Source organism: Histoplasma capsulatum, assembly GCF_000150115.1.
Source record: "Histoplasma capsulatum G186AR genomic scaffold supercont2.10, whole genome shotgun sequence".
NCBI lineage: Eukaryota > Fungi > Ascomycota > Eurotiomycetes > Onygenales > Ajellomycetaceae > Histoplasma > Histoplasma capsulatum.
In genome coordinates, this window is record NW_025544810.1 from 950,687 (window position 1) to 969,236 (window position 18,550).

Below are 18,550 nucleotides of genomic sequence, written 5' to 3' on the forward strand. Positions count from 1 at the left end.
GGAGTTCCTAGGGCTGTTTCCGTTGATGCGAGAGTTAATTTCACCGGGAGTCGCCACACTGTTGGTATATGGGAGAATGGATACAGGTCAGCATGAAGCTTGGTCCCAAGGTTCTGAAACCATGTTATTTTCTAGTTATTTAGCTAAATGAAGTTTTCATCTTGATGTCAGGGGGAAATGAATGGATAATCTTCGATGAGCCTGTGGCTATAGGAACATGGCACAATGTTGTTTAATTCGGGGTAATCGATTAAGAAAGCTGTCCGAGTGAAGAGAGGACCAGTTGCAAAGCCATTTGACAGGGGAGTTTCAGTATCACAACACGATGCGGGGAATGTCAATGGCAGGAAGGCGAGCAGACGACGATGACGATGGAATGGCCCTTTACCTGTGCTCTGGATCAGTCTACCTGAGCGGAATTCTAGGGATCTGAGATGGACGCGTTGCTTACAGTTCCCGTGGCTGTTCCCCTTCTTCGCTGCGGTCCGCACCGTATTCGTGGGGAGGGGAGGGGGGAGGGGGGAGGGAGAGGAGGAGGGAGTGGATGAGAAGTTGATACTCAGATCGAGGGTTGGTTGGGTTGACTTTCTCGCGGTTGTATCGTTCAACGCTGAAAGAACGAACTACAGTCGAGGGGCGCTACCCGCCGCACCTCGTCTTCTTCTTCTCTGCCATGGGCAATCCCCCTCGCTCATCATCCATCCTTGTCCCGACTCTCGACTTTTCTACCTGATGTGATGCGATATTCTGACATTCATGAATATCGAAACGAAATCTGCCAAGAAATAGAGCATAGCCGACGAGCCTGACAACCTGCCCGCCTTGTACCCAGCATACCCGCCCGTGCAAGTTAACTAACCGATATCTCTGGCCATCACGAAAGGACCAACAATCTTTGAATCCCTCCATCCCTCTTATCTTTATCCTCCTCCGTACGGTATCTCCAACGGCTCGAGCTCCTCTCTATAAGCGTGCCCGACCTCACAGCCGCCTTCATGAGTCTACCAGAAGACGAAGTGAATGCCGATAACATAAGATTTTTGCGCTCGCGCAGACGTTCCTCTCCGGATTCATCTCCGGGACGTGTTCGAAGTCGAAGGCGGCATCTACAGTCCTTGCAGGATGAAGTGAATAGCGGTATGGATTCTAATGATCAGAGAAGGCCCTCAGTGACTGTCGGGGTAAGCCGCCGTATCCCCATTGTTCGTCGCCGAGATCCTATGAATGGTGTCCCCAACTACGAAACTCGCTCCCGCCCATCAAATCCCGCCTACGCATGGGTGCCAGGATCAGATTACGAAGAAGAAGAAGATGCTAGCGTGGGTGCTACGAATCTTATTCAGGAAATGTGGGATGGTAGATTGCTAAGAGCGAGACATACGGCACTGGGATCTCGGGGTGAAAGGCGGGAAGGATCAGCTACATCACCGCGTCTATGGGCCAGGGATCCCAATGGAGAATCGATTCAGCCGTCACGGTATGGTCGGAGTGATCTGGCTACTGCTACATTACTTCAAACAGTTCGTCGCCACCCGCGATTCTCCTCCAGGACCCGTACCCTACAGACCTACATCCTTGACCGGGATCGAGGTGGCCGTGAATCAGAGGAAAGAGACTGGCAACCTTCCTCTACAACTCCCACTACGACTGCAAGCTCAACCACTTCCCCACCTCCACGTTCTTCTACCACCAATCACGGAGATATAATGAGGAATACCGGTGCATCAGAGCCCCGAGATATGTATTTCGAAGATCGATCGTCAGTTGATCGTTTTGAAGAAACCATAAAGTACCTTGACAGAGTGCGGTTCGCCAAATCGTACGATGAGAGCGTACAGTTTGCCACTGCAGGAGATTTCATCCAATACGAATATTTGCGCCGCAATGAGGACGACTTTATCCTCGATACGTCGTCGATCGGCAGTCCTGCAGATTCTTCGTGGCTAAAGCCAGGGACGGTATTTGAAGGTTCACAACATGCTACTAATTATTGTTCCACTTCAGCGATGTTCCAAAATCGGAGACCCAGATCGCACCAAATTGATGACCCCATCGTTATCAATGGAACTGAACTCGGCCGGACTGTATATACAAGCGCCGGCCGCCGCAGTTACCAGGCGGATATTCCTCACGAGTTTGGAGACGGGACCCAAATGGGAATGAACAGCAACAGTAGACATGAACACTGGCCTGTCAAGGTTACGATACACAGTGTTGATTATAATACGATGACTCTTTCCGGAACGATGGAAGCCTACAACATTCCAGATAAAACATCCAATAGCCAAGGAGCGCATATTACTACTTTCCTCGAGGGTGAAATCATCGATTTCAACACGCACTCGCTGGAGACGAAGAATTTCAAAGCAAATGCAGAGATTGATAGTTTGTACTGGCGCGAGCTTGAACCTTTTAAAGACCTGTCTTATGACGAGATCGTGAGGAATCTTGTGAGTAAGAAATGGCTGACGGAGCAGCTAGCGAAAGGTTGGATCTTGATGCGTTGGAAAGGTTAGTCTTGAGCCCGTTCATGCCCTTCTCAATATTCGAATGGTATCCTTAAACCCACTTACGCCGCTAGAACGTTGCTTTATTACGCCATCGCACTCCCGTCAAGGACTCACAATATCCGGTTTCTATTATATCTCCGTTCGTCGCGAGGACGGCCATATCGAGGGCATGTATTATGACCCGGGCAGTTCACCATATCAACACCTCTCTCTAATGCCACATATGCGAGAGAAGATGGTTTTTCCTGCATATAATTTCCGCTAAGTTCATCTGATTGATCGACTGCCTGACTATTCTCTGATCACTTTGTTTTGATCAACCAGCTGGATAAATACTACCACAATCCAAATATCATTTCCTATCGCTCTGAAATTACTTGAATCCGAACTCTAGTGAGCTTTTAGCCCTGCACTTTGATGGCTAGGTATATAATGTAATTATATCCTCCACTTTCTTGCTTTGGCTTTTGTATACTTCACGTTAATCTCGTCCCCGCAACTGGAGTGTATGGGGATGGATTCTACCACCAATAACGTAACCAGGACAGGTTCCCTTTTTATTTTTATTTTTTCATTATATGATTATCTTTTTGCGCGCACGAATTCTAGAAATCACAACGGAAGTGAAGAATGCCATATCATTTTTTGAATCGTTTTTGCCATGACTTACATTTCTAGTCTCATCCATGTCGAACTTTTGACTGAAATATCAGATGCCGTCAACCCCTTGTTTTATCAACCTATCTCATCACTATGCACTTACTGCCTGTTGTTTATATTCGTTCGTTATTTTCCGTGCTTGTGTTTTATCCATTAGTCATTGGAACCATAGATGCTCCTACTACTTCTACTACATTTACTACATTCGTTAACCCCGTCATTGAGTGTATGTTTTTCAGCCTGTGCCTAATTTAACACTTGGGATGCAAGATCGATTTACGATGGGCTCTCTAAGCCAAGATGTCGATCTTGTTGGCTGAGTTTCGCCCTTTGAATTAATTGAACGAATCAATGAAAGATTACCTGTGTATGATGTGATCCTCACTTGCCACTGATATCTATCTTACCAGGTTGCTAACCTTAGAAACCAACAATAATGGCCATAGAATAAAAATGGGATAACAAACAGGTATACCAAGTGATGTATAAAACGGGTTAATTTTAATTAGTGCTGTGAAAAAGGAGGGCCTATGGCCCCGAAAAGTTTTATCTAAGTTCGCTCTCGATTACGAGTTTGAAGCCAGCTTGTTCCCAATAAGCACTCCCGCTCGTAAGTCGCACTTATAAACTGATTTATTTTTTGTCATTTTTTTTTTTTTTCATTTCCCCGCCTATCCATCCGTTTTAACCCCAGTTGCCGCGTTCGTTTTGACTGGTCTATTGCTCGGTCTGGAAGTAGTTGAGGAGGACGGAGCGCTCCTGGGACTCTTCACCCCAGTCACGGAGGACAACGCAAGAGCAGTTAACAACCTTGCGTGGGTTGCCTTCGCGGTCAAGAACACCTGTCAAGTGCAAGAAAGAGCGGGGAGGAAACACAGCAAATCAGTGGTCCGGCTCACCAAACAGAGTTCCAAAAAAAAAAAAAAAAAATCAAAGAAAAGAAAACATACAGAGTCCAACCCACTCGCCCAGCATCTTCCCATCGGGAACCTTGATGAGGGGGATCTTATGCTCTGAGCAAAGCGCAATGACGAGCTTCTTATAAGCGTCTTCCTCGCAGCCCTCGTTGAGCACGCACATGTGCGCTTGGCGGCGATCGAGAGCCTTGGAAGCTTCCCGCAAGCCACGGGCAAGGCCGTCGTGGATCAGAGCGATCTTGAGAACGCCCTTGAGAGCGTCTAGAACGGACATGGAGCTGCCAGCAGTGGTGTCAGCGGAAACCTCGACCTCATCGGCGGCACCGACAGGCGGGTTGGAAGCGGTCTCTTCTCCGTCCGACTGTTTGATTATCATGTATCAGCAGGTTTCGATTTCATTTTATGACTGATCTGGGAGGTGTTGGGGCTCAATTGGGAGCACTTCGGCACAATTATCTGCGTGGGGCAGAGTGAGGAAGAATGGGGATCAATTGTAGACAGAGCGAAAGGGAGTTATACATACCATTGTTGACGTAGGAATATCGATGGGATCGTTTCCAAATGTCGGATTATCCTCAAAGAGGTGAGTGCAGGAAACAGGGGTTTTTATCGGGGTTGATAATGAGAGTTGGCGTGGAGGATGTTCTCTTTTGGCGGCGGCGTGGAAAATACCAAAATTCGAGCCTCGCCTATTTTGGTGTGCCCTACGTTATTACGTAAACAAATTTTGCTTCCCGAGGAAACAAAGCATAATGCATACAGCATACATTAGACTTTACAACTGAATGGATAGGAATTAGTGGACTATGCTTGCTACCGGATCCGAACATAGGAGGTATCAAGTAATAATGACACTGTCACAAGCAATCATTATGGAAGCATTCATTCCATTTCAAGAATAAAAAGAAGTCGAATGAATCCATCAAATTGCATAAAAATGATACAGAAAACCTCCCAATCCAACCTAAATCCCATTTGCACCTTACAGAAAAAGGAAAAAAGAAAAAAAGTAAAAAGGATGTAAATCCTGCATATATCCCACGAATGGCTCTAACATCGAATGACAAACCAAGCGCCGAGAGGGAGCAAAGAGACGCGAGGGGAAGAAGATTGAAACGAGAGAGTTGATAGATTTCATGAATGAGGATGACCATTCGGGGTTACGAATCCATTTGTTAGTGGGGACTTCGGTCCAGGATCTATGTTAGGTGTAGTAGATCTTATCCCGTTGGGAAGCTGCGGTTCTGTCTGAATCGTTTCGGCACCTGGCTCAGAGTCGACATGCATTCGCAGTGTTCGAATCTCAAGACCGTGGAGGTGGGGGACATGAGGAACCAAATCCATGAAATCGGAATACTATAGTCACTATTAGGATAGGAGAAAACAGGTAAGTGTACTTGGGGATATTTACCTTGACCCAAAATATATGTTCCATAGCAAAGTATTTGGGTCGAGTTTCTGCATCTTTCCGCATAACTTCGACGTAGCTGGATGTTAAGGGATTGAGCTCGCCTTCTTCGACTAGAATACGCCGGGTTACCCTCCAAAGATTATTTCTCTGGGTAGGAGTGGCAGACCGCCTTTCCCAACTTGGATCTGTATTCGAGTTAGAGTCCTCTCACACACTAGCTTGATTGATATATGAAGGTTAATGAGTGATGTACGTACATTGCGAGAGCTGAAGATCGTTTGTAGCAAGAAGTGGTGCAACCAGATAGTTGGGAATCCATTTGTCATCCTTAGCCTCGTCGTCACAGGAAGGGTTGATTTGCTTTGTTGTTGCTGTTACCAGAGGCATGAACTTTCTAAGCCAGGTATGGCTTTTAGATATAGGGTGATTGGAGCCGACGAAGTTTGCAGCAGCACGAAGTCGATTGGGCAGAGCGTCGCAACGCCGCTGTTCCTGTTCCTCCTGCTCTTTCCGCAACCTTGCAAGACGAAGTCGTTCTTGTTCTAAGCGCTTTTGGCGCTCTTCTTCAGCCTGCCTAATTCGCCGAAGCTCCATTTCCTTTCTTTTGCGTTCCTCTTCCTCGGCCTTTTCACGAGCTAGTCGCGCAGCGGTTTCCGCAGCTTCCTTCGCTTCCTCTGCTTCTCGGGCCTCTTTGGCAGCTTGGGCGTCTCGAAGTTCCTTCTCCTGTCTTTCACGTTCAGCCTGGGCAGCAACACGTCTCTCTTCAGCTTCCTGGGCTTCCTTGGCTAGCTCTGCCTCCATAGCCTCCCTAGCCTCCCTTTCCCTGGCTTCTCTTTCCCTAGCTTCTCTTTCCCTAGCTTCTCTTTCTCTGGCTTCTCTTTCTCTGGCTTCTCTTTCTCTGGCTTCTCTTTCTCTGGCTTCTCTTTCTCTGGCTTCTCTTTCTCTGGCTTCTCTTTCTCTGGCTTCTCTTTCTCTGGCTTCTCTTTCTCTGGCTTCTCTTTCTCTGGCTTCTCTTTCTCTGGCTTCTCTTTCCCTGGCTTCTCTTTCCCTGGCTTCGTTTAGCTCTTGTGCTTCGTTTTTTGTTTCCTTTGCTTCCTTCGCTTCCTTCGCTTCCTTCGCTTGCAGTGATTCCTGTGTTGCCTTAGCCTTTGTTTGTTTGGCCTCTTTCGCTTGCTGTGCATCCTGTGCGACCCTAGCCTCCTTTGCTTCCTTTGCTTGCTTGGCCTCTTTCGCTTCGGTTGCTTCCCTTAACGTTTTTTCCCTTGCTTCCTTCGCTTCCCCAACCTCCTTTACCTCTGCCGCCTCCGCTTCAGGGCGATTAACATCCTCCATAGGGATGTCTTTGATGTCTGACTCTGATTTCTTTTGCTCCTGCTTGATAGCAGTCGATCCTGTATTCGACTTCCGTGAGCCAGACAGCTCTTTATCTACATGGCTATCCCCGTCACGAGATATTTCATTGCCGACCTTCGGGGCATTGCTATTTCTCCGCCTCGGTTGAGCCTTTGAGGACGGTGCTGGTAATTCCAGAAATTTCTTTGCTGCGCTACTGCTGGAGGATGAGAGTCCATTCTCTTCAGATTGAACGCGTCTCCGCTTCTTTTGATTTTGGCTATCACGAACATCGTCCTCTTTGCGTTGACGGCCACGGAGCTGTGGTGGTTCTGGAGATACACTGCTTCGTGGACGTTTTCGTGGGGGCTCATCCTTTATTGGCTTCACGTCTGGGTTTGCAGTTTCTGTCCGCGGTTTACCTGCGTCATCGCGGCTAGAATGAGAGTCGGACGATATCAGACTTTCCCTCCTCTTCACTCTGTCAGGTGGTCGGCCTGCAATGAGGCGCCGACGCTTGACAGGCTCGTCCCCATTGTGAGAAGTTACAGAGTCCTTTGAGTATTTTCGGTCCGGACGAGCTTCCTGGTCAGACCCGCCTGCAGACTGGTCGAGGTTGCTATTCTCTCTGTTTGGCAGCTTAGATCGATTCCCTACAACCCACTTATCCTTCTCATGACTAACAGTCTCAGACTTTCTCTTATCCTTTACATGGTCTATTTCCCGAGCAGAACGCTCAGTTTGGCGACTTGAATCTGATGTCCTGCTGGCTTTTCGTTGTGAAGAAGGAGCTGGAGATAACGACTCCCGCCGAACGTATTTCTTAACCTCTGTCTCTTTTTCACGAACCCTTCGAGGAGATTTCGTATCAGGTCTGCGATTCTTGAGGGTTCGCAGATGGTTATCGTATGCCCGCTTTAGAAGTTCGTATTCCTTTTCCCAGTGATCTCCTTTCCGTTCTCTTGATAATTCGTAATATGTGCGGCCACGGCGATCAAGACGCGTGGGATCGAATCCTCGTTGGTCCAGTAGAAGTTGAATAACCGCAAGGTTTCCCCTACCGATTGCAGCAAGCATAGGGGTATTGTATCCCGGTTTATTATGGTTGCCAGTCTGCAGTGGTTCCGGGTCCGGGTCCGGGTCACCCATGCCCAACAGAATCCCCAAGACTTCGTCATGCCCACCTTTCGCCGCAGCAATAAGCGACTCAGGATCAGCTTTTTGTCCCACGTTAAGGATATTTGCAACACCAGCCATATCTCCCTTAGCAGCAAAATCTCGAAGATTTTCAGGAGTTGCCTTTGTCCATAGCAAATCGTTCCTGGTTGCCTCACTCCTCACGGTCCTCCTACGAGCTCCAAGAGTAACCGGAGGAGAACTTCGCTGACCATGAACTGGGGGAGAATCACGAGGACTGGCCGCCGATGCACCCCGCGATGAAGGGTCCCTGCCCGAGGAGGTGGCGCGAGTAGCTTGGTCTGTAGACTTACGTCGTCGTTGTCCCTTAACTTTAGCCTCTGCAATTATTTTTCGCATTTCCTCGTAGTTCTGGTTATCAGACGGGACAAGGTCATACGGTTCATCGCCCTCAGCATTGCCAAGGCGAGGATTAGCCCCTGCATCCAAAAGCAATTTAACAACCTCCAAATGGCCGTTCTCCACAGCATCAATCAAGGGGGTGTCTCTGTCAATATTCCTTGTGTCGATTTCACATCCTGCTTCGATTAGAAACTTAACAATATCTACACAGCCTTCAAGAGCAGCGATTTGAAGTGGCGTGTTCCCCGCGTTGTCAGGAATATTTAGATCGTCTGGGCGCTCAGAATGGCGCGCTTTCGCAGCCTCCACTTCCTGCATGGCACAGGCTCTCGCAAGCCTTGTCCGACCATTTTGATCCCGCTGTTTTTTTGCTTGCATCTGCTTTGCAGGTGATATCGCTGCCTGTTCTCCGGACGTTAGCTTACGAAGACGAGCGGATGGTAAAGGAGATCCACTGGCGGAAGACGAAATAGACTCTCGGTCCTCTGAGACTTGGCGGTGTGAATCTGTCGCAAGCGGCGGTGGCGCTCGTCTTCTCTTCTTCGAATCAATAGACGGGTGCGACCCCGAAGTAACTCTATGGTGTAAACGATAAGCAGGTGACGGGGAACGATGTTTAGATAAATGCTGCGAATGCGATTGGTTGGATGTTTCATCCGAAGTTTTGTTGTGGGATGGGTTTGATAGATGTTGACGGTCGCGATGGCGACGGGTCTCTCCTTCCTCCGTGCGAACAACTCCTTCACTTGATGAACGTTTTGTCGAGGGGTAGCCTTTACTTCCCTCTAACCCATCAGAACGCGAGTGCGATAAGCCGCGTGTGGCAGACGTTTTCTCCAAATCTCCATTTTCCTTTTGCTTCGTTTCTTTCATCACCCGTGGTGGCGACGAGACTCGCGAAATCTGTTCGCTAGGATCGCGAGTTTTGGCAGACCTACCATCCACATTATCATTTTCTACCCGGGGTCGCTTTCGAGGTTTCCCACTTTCCGATAACAACGCGACTCGAGAGTCCTTTTCATCTTCGGCTCTCCCATGGCTCCTATCGCGTTTATGCTGTATATACCGTTTCTTTTTCTCTGGCGATAGCTCTTCCCGCCCTGACTGGATTATGGTTTCCGCCTCCGAGTCCGCTTTAACGCTGACTGCATCATCGCTACCATTACCACCACCATTCTCCCGTTCTAGTTTTTGCTTCTCAGCGGGAGAAGCCACCCGTACTAGATTCTTGTTTTCAGCAAGTTTTAAGCTAGGTTCCACGTGTCGATCAGTGTCACCATTGGTGGGAGGAACAGCTGGCAAGGGCAATACTGCATCAGCATCATTCATAGCGGCTGCAGTCAGGATATTCGGCTTCTCTGCTTCATCGTTAGAAGCCGTAGCTGCGGAATGAGGGTTGGCCGCGGATCGAGGTGGACTCGATCACCGTGTATCGGAAGAGCCTAGGGCAAAATGGACGGTAAGATTATATATTCGACTACGGTTTGGCGGGGCGAATATGTGGCACTTGACGTTTCGTTTTGGATGATACGGCGTTGAATAGCAGCGACGTGTCGATGATTGGGATTGTAGTTGGGATTGACTTAGGTCAAGATCGGGCGCAATCTGAGGAAAGGAAAAGCGGTGGGGAGCCTCCGTGCCGCTAGTACTATTTAGGCTTGCTCCCATCCATCCAGACAGTTCCCCATTTACGATTTGAAACAGAGTTCGTCAATTTAGCCCGGGAACCGTATATCGGACTAGGGTCCTGTGGTCCTATTCATCTAGATATGTGAGCGATTGACACTACTGTTGCAGCAATATTTAAAGCCTTACCTGGGTGGTTAGATATACACCTGAGATATAAACATCACGTGATTACTTGACTGACCAGTTATGTCGCAGGACTTCCTATTAAGGATTAGTGTATCGCATAAGGTCCACGGTATCATCATATGCCACGTGACCACACCTATTGAGAACTCGAATCGCTGGCTGCAAGAAGTCCTGATGAAAATGTCAAACAACCCAGAACAGCAGTGGGATATCACCCTCCCAGATGCCCTGGAAGTCCTTCGGAAAAGAATAGTGGGTTACCTTGGGTTCTCCCCTACTGAGATAGCCCTGGATCATATAAAGGCTTTCACGCCAAGGACCTCGTACCTCAACCCGGACAATGCCGACGAAGAGCTCTGGACGGAGAATGATACAGCAATCCGACGCCCCAATCTCATGAGGAGACGGGCTGTCGATGTTAACTCTTGAGAACTCCCAGCGGGAGCTTGGTTGAGATGGAAATCAGCTATATTTATTATTCCTCCCCTTCTCAACCTTAGTAGCGGTCTTCATGGACATTCCATGATAACCGATATCAGATAGGGGTTTCTTGGAAATCTAGTGAGCCTTCAGGAAGGCCTCAGTGACTAGGTTCAACTCACTATTTACAATGAACTAACCTTCCACCTTCATCAACGTTAAATATAATTAAAAAAGCAAACTAATTGCATCTCTTCAAAGTAGCAATTTGTGTGAGCTTCGATTATATCAATACAGTTAAAAAAATATACATCATCTTTCAAATCAGATGATCAGAGTCTGATTGTGATTTGTACTATAGATTATGCAGATTTAGTATCAAATACACGTCTTTACTAACTTTGTATTAGGCCACTAGGGCAAAAGAGCTCAATCACCACCAGCACCGTGGTGGTATAGAGGGTACGAATCACCCAATCCAATCCCCCCAACACTTTGTTGTCATCCTTATTACTCGCCAGAATGCCACGTGATGACGCCTATTTAAGCAGTGTTGCGCCAGCTACGGATTAGATAGTTACAATCAACCAACCTTCCACCTCAAATTGTATGTTCTGAGTGTAATATCAAACTCAGCAGATATCAACTATATTGACTATACATATTTTTATGGTGTATTTTGTATATATTTTTAGCATTTAATATATAGTTTTAATATCTAATTGCATTGTTGAGATGTCGTAGAAATTAATCACCTTGTCGAATTGTAAATTGGTGATCGTTAGGTGGGAGCAGTGCAAGTCAGTGTAATTATGATACCTTTTGATGGCAGAAAAGTAGTTGAGGCCCAGTACAAGAGCTTTAAAATTCTTTTTATAATATACATGAATCTCTATTGTTATATCGGTAGTTATTTCTGTTTTACCTCTATATCATCTTTATAACTTCAATAACCATATATAGCTCTATTCTCATAGAGTTTCAACGTACCACCCGACCCGACATATTGTGTTGCTCTCGCTTAGATAGTTAACAATGACACAACAACGTTATCATTAGACAAATTCTCTTCTAAATCAGCAGCAAGGTCCCACTTGCTGCAAACTCAGTGTAATTAGTGGGCCTTCTCATCACCCTGTTAAAGCAGTTACCGCGTGTCATTATCTTGAGATTTTGACCACATAGGCCAAATGAATACCAAGCAAGACATTTAAATGTACAGTTAGCTCTTGCTATCCTGCTTTGAATAGATAAATAACTGTGTGCATTTTGTGAAAAAAAAAAAAAAAACAGTTAAATGTATATATTTTTTATTCATCATGAGTTCAGTTCTTTCAACCATTTTCAATCTGCTTATAATTGCCATATGCTTGATTCCGGCAGCCAGCAATACTACTTTATCATCAAGTATGAACATTTCTTCTTTTTTTCTTTTTTCTTTCATTCTTTTTCATTCTTTCTTTCTTCATAATTTTCTATATTTGTTTCAAATATGCTAGTAATATATATTCTAACTGTTGTGACAGAGTTAAACAGGATTATTAAAAGAGAAGTATATGATATGCTTTACAGTGTAGAAACTGATACCAATGGGATGTTACATGTAGCTGATGATGGTATATTACGATCATTTGATGAAACTGGCAATGTTATTGACTATAGAAGGTTAAATAATAGTCATTTGAGAGCTATTGCTAGCTCATATTCAAAAGATATTAATGATTATTTATTAAATATATGGAATAATATTGATGGCTTTCAGGTTGAAGAGAAGGCAATTTGGCATCCATCTATTGATCTTTATCCTCTTCCACTTTTACAGAAGAGTCAAAGTATATTTTCTTCAACAACACATCATTCATTACTACGTCGGATTATAGCTTGTGCTGATGTTCAGTGTACTGGGCATACAACATGTAGAGATCTGGGTTGTGAGCAATGTATATTAGTGGATAAGATAGCAACTGGTAGATGCAGTTTTTATTAAAACACTGTGGCGGACATAAAGCCTACATAAACAGAATTTTCCATCCCCCTATTGAAAATTAGTAGCAAACATCGCAAAATAGCTTAAATATAGAGCCTTTTGTTGAAATTCCATCGAGTGCTTGTGAGCTTGGTTAAACTTATCTGAGTCTATCTAGGGGTTATATGCTTCGTTATATGCGGTAACTAATTATTGGACCGGCCCGAAGCGGTTCGTTCCGCATCGCAATCTTCGTTGGCAGAATGCTAAGGGAGTGAGAGAAACTGCACCTCAACCCACCGGTTACTAGTATCTATTGACAACCGCAAGGGTGATTGCTGAAGTTACATGATTTTAAGTGAGGGCTTACTTTCCGAGGCGAATATGGGATGGATTCAATGGACATCTTCGCTCTTTGGAACAGTGGATGTGCTAGACCTCGTTCGGGGCTTCTTTTTGGTTATGGCTAGCACAGTACGAAGCCATGCCATACCCTGTAGCAAGAATTTGCTCGTTGATGGACTCACTGATCAGTCTCTAGATTCTTCTTGCAAACAGTATCCCAATCGTTAGCTCTCGTTTCGTTGCTTATGGCCCACGAGCCACGTCGTCGGAACCGGCAAAAGCTTCACAGAATCGGGAGCAAAATGACCGCACGGTGTCCAAGCTATTCCCTTCGTCAAGGGTCATGCAAATTTTGGACTTGGTAGCATCATTGCGAGTGCCCCACAGCTTCTTTACTCATTTCTATGTGTTATCGGTGTTATCCTCAATTCTATGGGGAACGCAAATATATTTCAAAGGGCCGTTGTTTGAAGCGATATCCTCCACTGTTAGAGAAGGGAATACCCAAATATCCATGTCACGCAATCAGATAGTTCTTTGCTGGACATTGTTGTTAATTCAAGGTATCCGTCGACTGTACGAATCAATTTTCATTACAAAGCCATCCCAATCGAAAATGTGGTTTCTACACTGGATCATCGGGCTGTTATATTACATTGCGATGGGGACGGCTATTTGGATTGAGGGATTACGTATGTGCAGATTAAATTATCCATTTTCGGCCTCTTGAGTTCTCCGTTTAACTGAGATTCGATCATCTAGCGGCGATACGTGCATCTGATAACATACTCAGCGATGTACGATATTCCACCCCATCATTGAGGACGTTCGTGTTTCTTCCCATTTTTATTATCGCTTCTGGAATTCAGCATGATTGCCATCTTTACCTAGCTTCGTTGAAAAAGTACACCCTTCCTTCTCATCCAGGCTTCCTCCACATCATATCCCCTCATTATACGGCCGAGTGCGCGATATACCTGTCGCTCGTTTTCCTAGCCGCGCCGAAGGGAGTGCTTGTCAACAAAACGTTGTTGTCGGGACTGGTATTTGTCGTTGTTAATTTGGGTATCTCTGCTGGCAATAGCAAGGAGTGGTATATGAAAAATTTTGGTAAAGAAAGCGTGAAGTACAGGTGGAAAATGATACCCTATTTATATTAGATCCGCAGCCACGAAAGACGAAATCTCGAACCTAGCTTTTCGTGGATATATCCACTAGAGAGTACGGCTTTTCAGCGGTTTGCTGTTTTCCTAGAAACAAAGGACTCACAACCCATTCATCACTGCGAAAGTAATGCCAAATTCAATTCTTTGGAATGAGGTCCTAGTTGGTTATTATTGTCTGCCCAAGAATTTCATACCATTTCCCAGCTTTGAGACATTGAGCACATCTCGATAAGTCAGACTTATTCTAGTCTCCCTTTCATAACTTCCAGTTACAAATGCTTCTTTATCCCCCAACAGTTCCCAGTTGCAAACAGTTTGTGGATTCAAATCCACGTCCATCATCCGTTCATCAATCCCATGCAAGTAATCCGTGTACAATCTCCCTGTCGTTACCAACAAACTTCGCCTCTCTTGCAATATTCTAAATTGTGATGCTCCCGTCCTCTCGGACCCTTCAAGTCGCAAGTGATTATGATTGACCAGTTTCTCACTCATCTCTAACACTATCGGTGCTCCCAAACTCACAGTCGCGACTACGGGATAGTAGGCGGGCCCGTCTTCATGACGCATGATGCCTTGGCCGGGTAGATACTCATTGATAAGTACATGATTAGGAGCTTTGTGAGGCGAATTTCGAAAGACCTCAAGCTCCGTAAATCGGGAAATAATAGGCGAAATCAACCATTGTGGGAGGGGAGAGGCTAAAAGAGTGTTGGATTTGCTCAATGCACATGGCCACGATTGAAGACGTCGCCGGGAAAGATATTTCCATCGTGGAATGGGAACGGATGTGATCTTCAAGGCTATTAGTCCTATTAACCATGCCAGGATCTATATTATTCTCAAACAGAATATGAAAAGGAAGCAAATTCAAAATACACTTAGAACCCCAGAGAGAGGTCTTCATTAAGTTTCGCAATGAGCTATATTTACATTATCTCTAATTTTCGGTTTAAACATAGGCTTACCTTTTGAAGCAACTGCTCTTCCTCGTGCTGTGTTATAAATTCAGGAATATAATATGCATTTTCAGGAATTAATCTTATTCTAGCTTTTTGCAGCTCCTCAATTGCTTCGCCGTATGCACTCGTATCTTGTTCGCCTGCCATCTCATATCTGACGGCTACGTCTCTGGGGGTCCTGTTTGTGAAAGAGCGCTTGTTGGACGAATATATATATAAAACTGAAGTTCGAGAGGTAGAGTGGTTATTGAAGTTCTGGAACGGAAGGCTATGGTTTTGTCGATTGGATGGATTGTGATGTTGGAGTTTTGATGTTGATATAAACCACCAGCACTGCACCAGCCAATGAATAAGCGCATGAGAGCACACCCCGCCCTTAACCTCACCACCTCAAGCTTCACAACTTGAGATTGAGCTTGACATCAAAAGTTCAACAACGCTTCTCGGGCAATATTATTCTGTCATCTCAATATACATATTTCGACCGTAATATCTCGAATTTCAAACGTCATATCCGCGGGAGCACTTCCATTCATTGGGCATATTCCACTTTTGTTCACAGCGATGGCCAAGGGCAACGCCAAAGACTCGGGTGCGAAAGGAAAAGGCAAAGGCAAGGCGAAAGACAGTGCTAATTCCGATGAGGGAGGCAAAGGCAAAGGGCTAAAGCCTGCAAATTCCATTAATGTTCGACATATTCTTGTAAGTATCTGATTTTTGCGCCTTTTAGCTTTGGGCATTGTCTTTCATAACCGTGGAACATTCAGGATATCATCGTTCCATGGCTAAACGATTTATATTTTAATATTTTAATCATTATAAACCCTTGTTAACTAGCTGTTCCTGGGGGTAGTGTGAGAAACACTCCAAAAAGGAGGAAGCTGCTGAGAAGCTGAGAAACGGGGCGAAATTCGATGACGTTGCAAGAGAATTTTCAGAGGATAAAGCTAGACAAGGTTTGTCTCAATTCCATTTTGTTATCCTTCATTTACGCCTTAATGATCTGGCTCGTTACCACAACATATTCAATCTTCATGCCCACATTGTATCACATCTTTCACGCCCCTGGATCACGTGCGAGAGATAGGATGTTGTTGAGGCGCCCACGTATCCTTAGACTCACAACTTGATTTATCTCATGGTGTCTCGTCGTGGCTACATGCTTGGGAAGTGGGAGATGTCGAGGACTTTGAGAAATTTTTGAAATTCGGCCAATATGGTCATCTTGATCCCTTGTTCCTTTCCCCTTACTTTTAAGCCAACAGTGTCAATTACATAGAAACAAGAGAAAAAGAGAGAGAAAAGATTAGCCCCCCTTTCTGACATGGTACGAAATAGGTGGATCTCTTGGCTGGAAAGTTCGAGGAAGCCTTAATGGCGAGTTTGAAAAAGTTGCATATGAGCTAGAACCCAGTACAACCGCGAATCCAAAATGGGGGGAAGTGAAAACGGGATTTGGGTACCATATTATTATGGTGGAGGGGAGAAAGTGACAGGTGAATAATGTTGCATCCCTCAAGTTGAGCAAATGGAAGGAACAGTTAAGTGGTCTATGGTATGTTCTTCTCCAAAGACAGGCGGGGGAAATGGTCATCTACTTGAGCATGATATCATCTTTTTTTTTCCTTTTTGTTTTTTATTTTGGTCTGTGAACTCGAAAGTATGTTGCTAGGAGGAAATAACTGAAATTGATTAGGAGTTTGGCGTTGTGGGAATGACCAAGTACTCCTCAGTCAAAAGATTTTTCAAGGATCTCACTGGCGAACATAGACGTAGGATACCGCCTTTTCCTAATAACCCAATACGTATTATCATTACCCATAATGGGAAAAAAAGTCTTACACTAGCAAGAAATAATGAACAAACTTGGAACAGCTTTGGTAGAATTGCTCAATATAGCTAAAGTGTGCTGTGCTGTGCTTTGAAGGATGTAAGCAGAAGTATGTCGTCTACTCCGATAATTCTGTATTTCGATGATGAAATGAGAACGGATATTAATGGTCCGGATCATTGGAAAGTATCATGATCTTGGGCCATTAGCGTCTCTCTTCTTTCTGCGTAGAAGGTGTCCGCATCGTCGTGTGCTCTTAGTTTTATCAGTAGAAGCCGATCAGCGAGCATTCTATCATAAAATCCAGCAACGGGTCTGTACTGCGCACGGAGTAAGTAAATCCACGCCGCAACATGTGAGCATAGCGAGCCGAAGACAAGAGCATTTCCAAGTCGCCACTTCATTTCAAGGTGGAGCCATGCTTTTCGCTTGTCAAACAAGCTGGTCAATGATATGGGTTCAGAAATCCATTGGAATATGAAATGAAGACGATAACCCGCCAGTTGATAAACTGGTTTCATTGTCCCGAGCCCGTATTGGGGATCGACACTACTCATCGCTGGGGTCGGATGGGTCGGGAAGCTCCAGTCTCCACACCAGGGTGTTACGGGCACTTGGTTGTGGCTCGGATAAAATCAGCGGTGGAATAAAGGTTAGAACAAATAAAAGTGTAAGCTTATCAAGCCCGTGGAAGTAGCTAAAGCTCAAAACGTGCATCTTGGAACGATTTGCGCCATTTTGGTCAGGTTTGACCGGATCAACCATTCTGGGTCGCCAATCAAAGTTATACTGACCTGGCAGGCACCGACGCGAATGGATGGTGAACAAGTCCAGAGCAGGCTGAGCCGCTATGTGTCGCACCATCGTGGGAGAATCATAGGTCGGGGGCCTTTCCCTCAAGGCCAGCAGATATTCGGCAATCTGTCAGTCGGCGTGTTTCTTCCCTGCAAAGCGGTACTGGGAGAAGAATCCAGAAGGAAAGAAGAGCATCAGTATTAAATGCTTCGATACAGAAGCTGCTATCTTCGAAGATTGATATAGTAAAGGAATTGAACATGGTTGAGCCTCAGTATTATTGCTCCCAAAAGGCTCAAAATATCTATTTTTTCAGTCCAATTCCCTTACTGAATTACATTCTGAAAATGTTAATTAACAGAGAGAGGGGAATTTATAGCCACTGTAGCATAGGCTAGAGCTCGTTTGTCACCCTCTGTTGAGGATTGAGAGGAAAAAAGGAATATGGGCAAGAATGGAAAAGATCAGAGCAATCTCATCTGGGACTTGGAAAATGTCGATGTTGTTGTCAGATATCATGAATGGAGAGGATAAGCTCCAGCATATCCAGCCTTAACTTCACTGGGATATTAAAATGTATGTGCTTCCTTGTGCCATTACCTTTTCAAGGTATTCGTGGAAGGTTGGGCCTCCAACAACAGTGGAACTTGGAAGAATGAATGCAGGCGGCGCTTGGCGAAACATAGGGCAAACTCTAGCCTGTCCACGGGATGCTCCTGAACGAAAGCACCGAGCAAATATAATCTATCCCTATCCGGAGCCATGAATTTAGTGTGGCTTCCAATGGTGTAACTTCGCAGACAGCGAGGAATATATGGTGGGACTTGACTTGGCCAATGAGTACCTGCTCTACTTTCTGGAGCCAGTTTGCGAAAGGTACT

The 18,550-nt window shown here is 45.4% G+C and overlaps 7 protein-coding genes across 7 annotated transcripts; 4 read left to right on the forward strand and 3 right to left on the reverse strand.

The window, feature by feature from the left end:
* Window positions 1-995: 995 nt before the first annotated feature.
* Window positions 996-2,775, forward strand: HCBG_06978 (uncharacterized protein; the record flags this gene model as incomplete). The annotated part of the gene is made up of 2 exons (XM_045434027.1): window positions 996-2,450; window positions 2,512-2,775. The coding sequence occupies 2 exons, from the start codon at window positions 996-998 to the stop codon at window positions 2,773-2,775; spliced, it is 1,719 nt and encodes a 572-aa protein (XP_045285508.1).
* Window positions 2,776-3,519: 744 nt separating this feature from the next.
* Window positions 3,520-9,698, reverse strand: HCBG_06979 (ankyrin repeat protein; the record flags this gene model as incomplete). The annotated part of the gene is made up of 7 exons (XM_045434028.1): window positions 3,520-4,012; window positions 4,121-4,448; window positions 4,611-4,776; window positions 5,274-5,443; window positions 5,499-5,683; window positions 5,756-8,767; window positions 8,795-9,698. The coding sequence occupies 7 exons, from the start codon at window positions 9,696-9,698 to the stop codon at window positions 3,888-3,890; spliced, it is 4,890 nt and encodes a 1,629-aa protein (XP_045285509.1).
* Window positions 9,699-10,244: 546 nt separating this feature from the next.
* Window positions 10,245-10,613, forward strand: HCBG_06980 (uncharacterized protein; the record flags this gene model as incomplete). The annotated part of the gene is made up of 1 exon (XM_045434029.1): window positions 10,245-10,613. One exon carries the CDS (start codon window positions 10,245-10,247, stop codon window positions 10,611-10,613), a length of 369 nt encoding a protein of 122 aa, XP_045285510.1.
* Window positions 10,614-12,954: 2,341 nt separating this feature from the next.
* On the forward strand, window positions 12,955-13,599 carry HCBG_06981 (uncharacterized protein; the record flags this gene model as incomplete). Its single annotated transcript, XM_045434030.1, has 3 exons — window positions 12,955-13,044; window positions 13,112-13,276; window positions 13,408-13,599. The coding sequence occupies 3 exons, from the start codon at window positions 12,955-12,957 to the stop codon at window positions 13,597-13,599; spliced, it is 447 nt and encodes a 148-aa protein (XP_045285511.1).
* A 650-nt stretch (window positions 13,600-14,249) lies between these two features.
* On the reverse strand, window positions 14,250-15,190 carry HCBG_06982 (uncharacterized protein; the record flags this gene model as incomplete). The annotated part of the gene is made up of 2 exons (XM_045434031.1): window positions 14,250-14,876; window positions 15,050-15,190. The coding sequence occupies 2 exons, from the start codon at window positions 15,188-15,190 to the stop codon at window positions 14,250-14,252; spliced, it is 768 nt and encodes a 255-aa protein (XP_045285512.1).
* Window positions 15,191-15,607: 417 nt separating this feature from the next.
* On the forward strand, window positions 15,608-16,761 carry HCBG_06983 (peptidyl-prolyl cis-trans isomerase pin4; the record flags this gene model as incomplete). The annotated part of the gene is made up of 4 exons (XM_045434032.1): window positions 15,608-15,745; window positions 15,897-15,999; window positions 16,382-16,502; window positions 16,740-16,761. The coding sequence occupies 4 exons, from the start codon at window positions 15,608-15,610 to the stop codon at window positions 16,759-16,761; spliced, it is 384 nt and encodes a 127-aa protein (XP_045285513.1).
* A 289-nt stretch (window positions 16,762-17,050) lies between these two features.
* On the reverse strand, window positions 17,051-17,738 carry HCBG_06984 (uncharacterized protein; the record flags this gene model as incomplete). Its single annotated transcript, XM_045434033.1, has 2 exons — window positions 17,051-17,315; window positions 17,428-17,738. The coding sequence occupies 2 exons, from the start codon at window positions 17,736-17,738 to the stop codon at window positions 17,051-17,053; spliced, it is 576 nt and encodes a 191-aa protein (XP_045285514.1).
* Window positions 17,739-18,550: the final 812 nt, after the last annotated feature.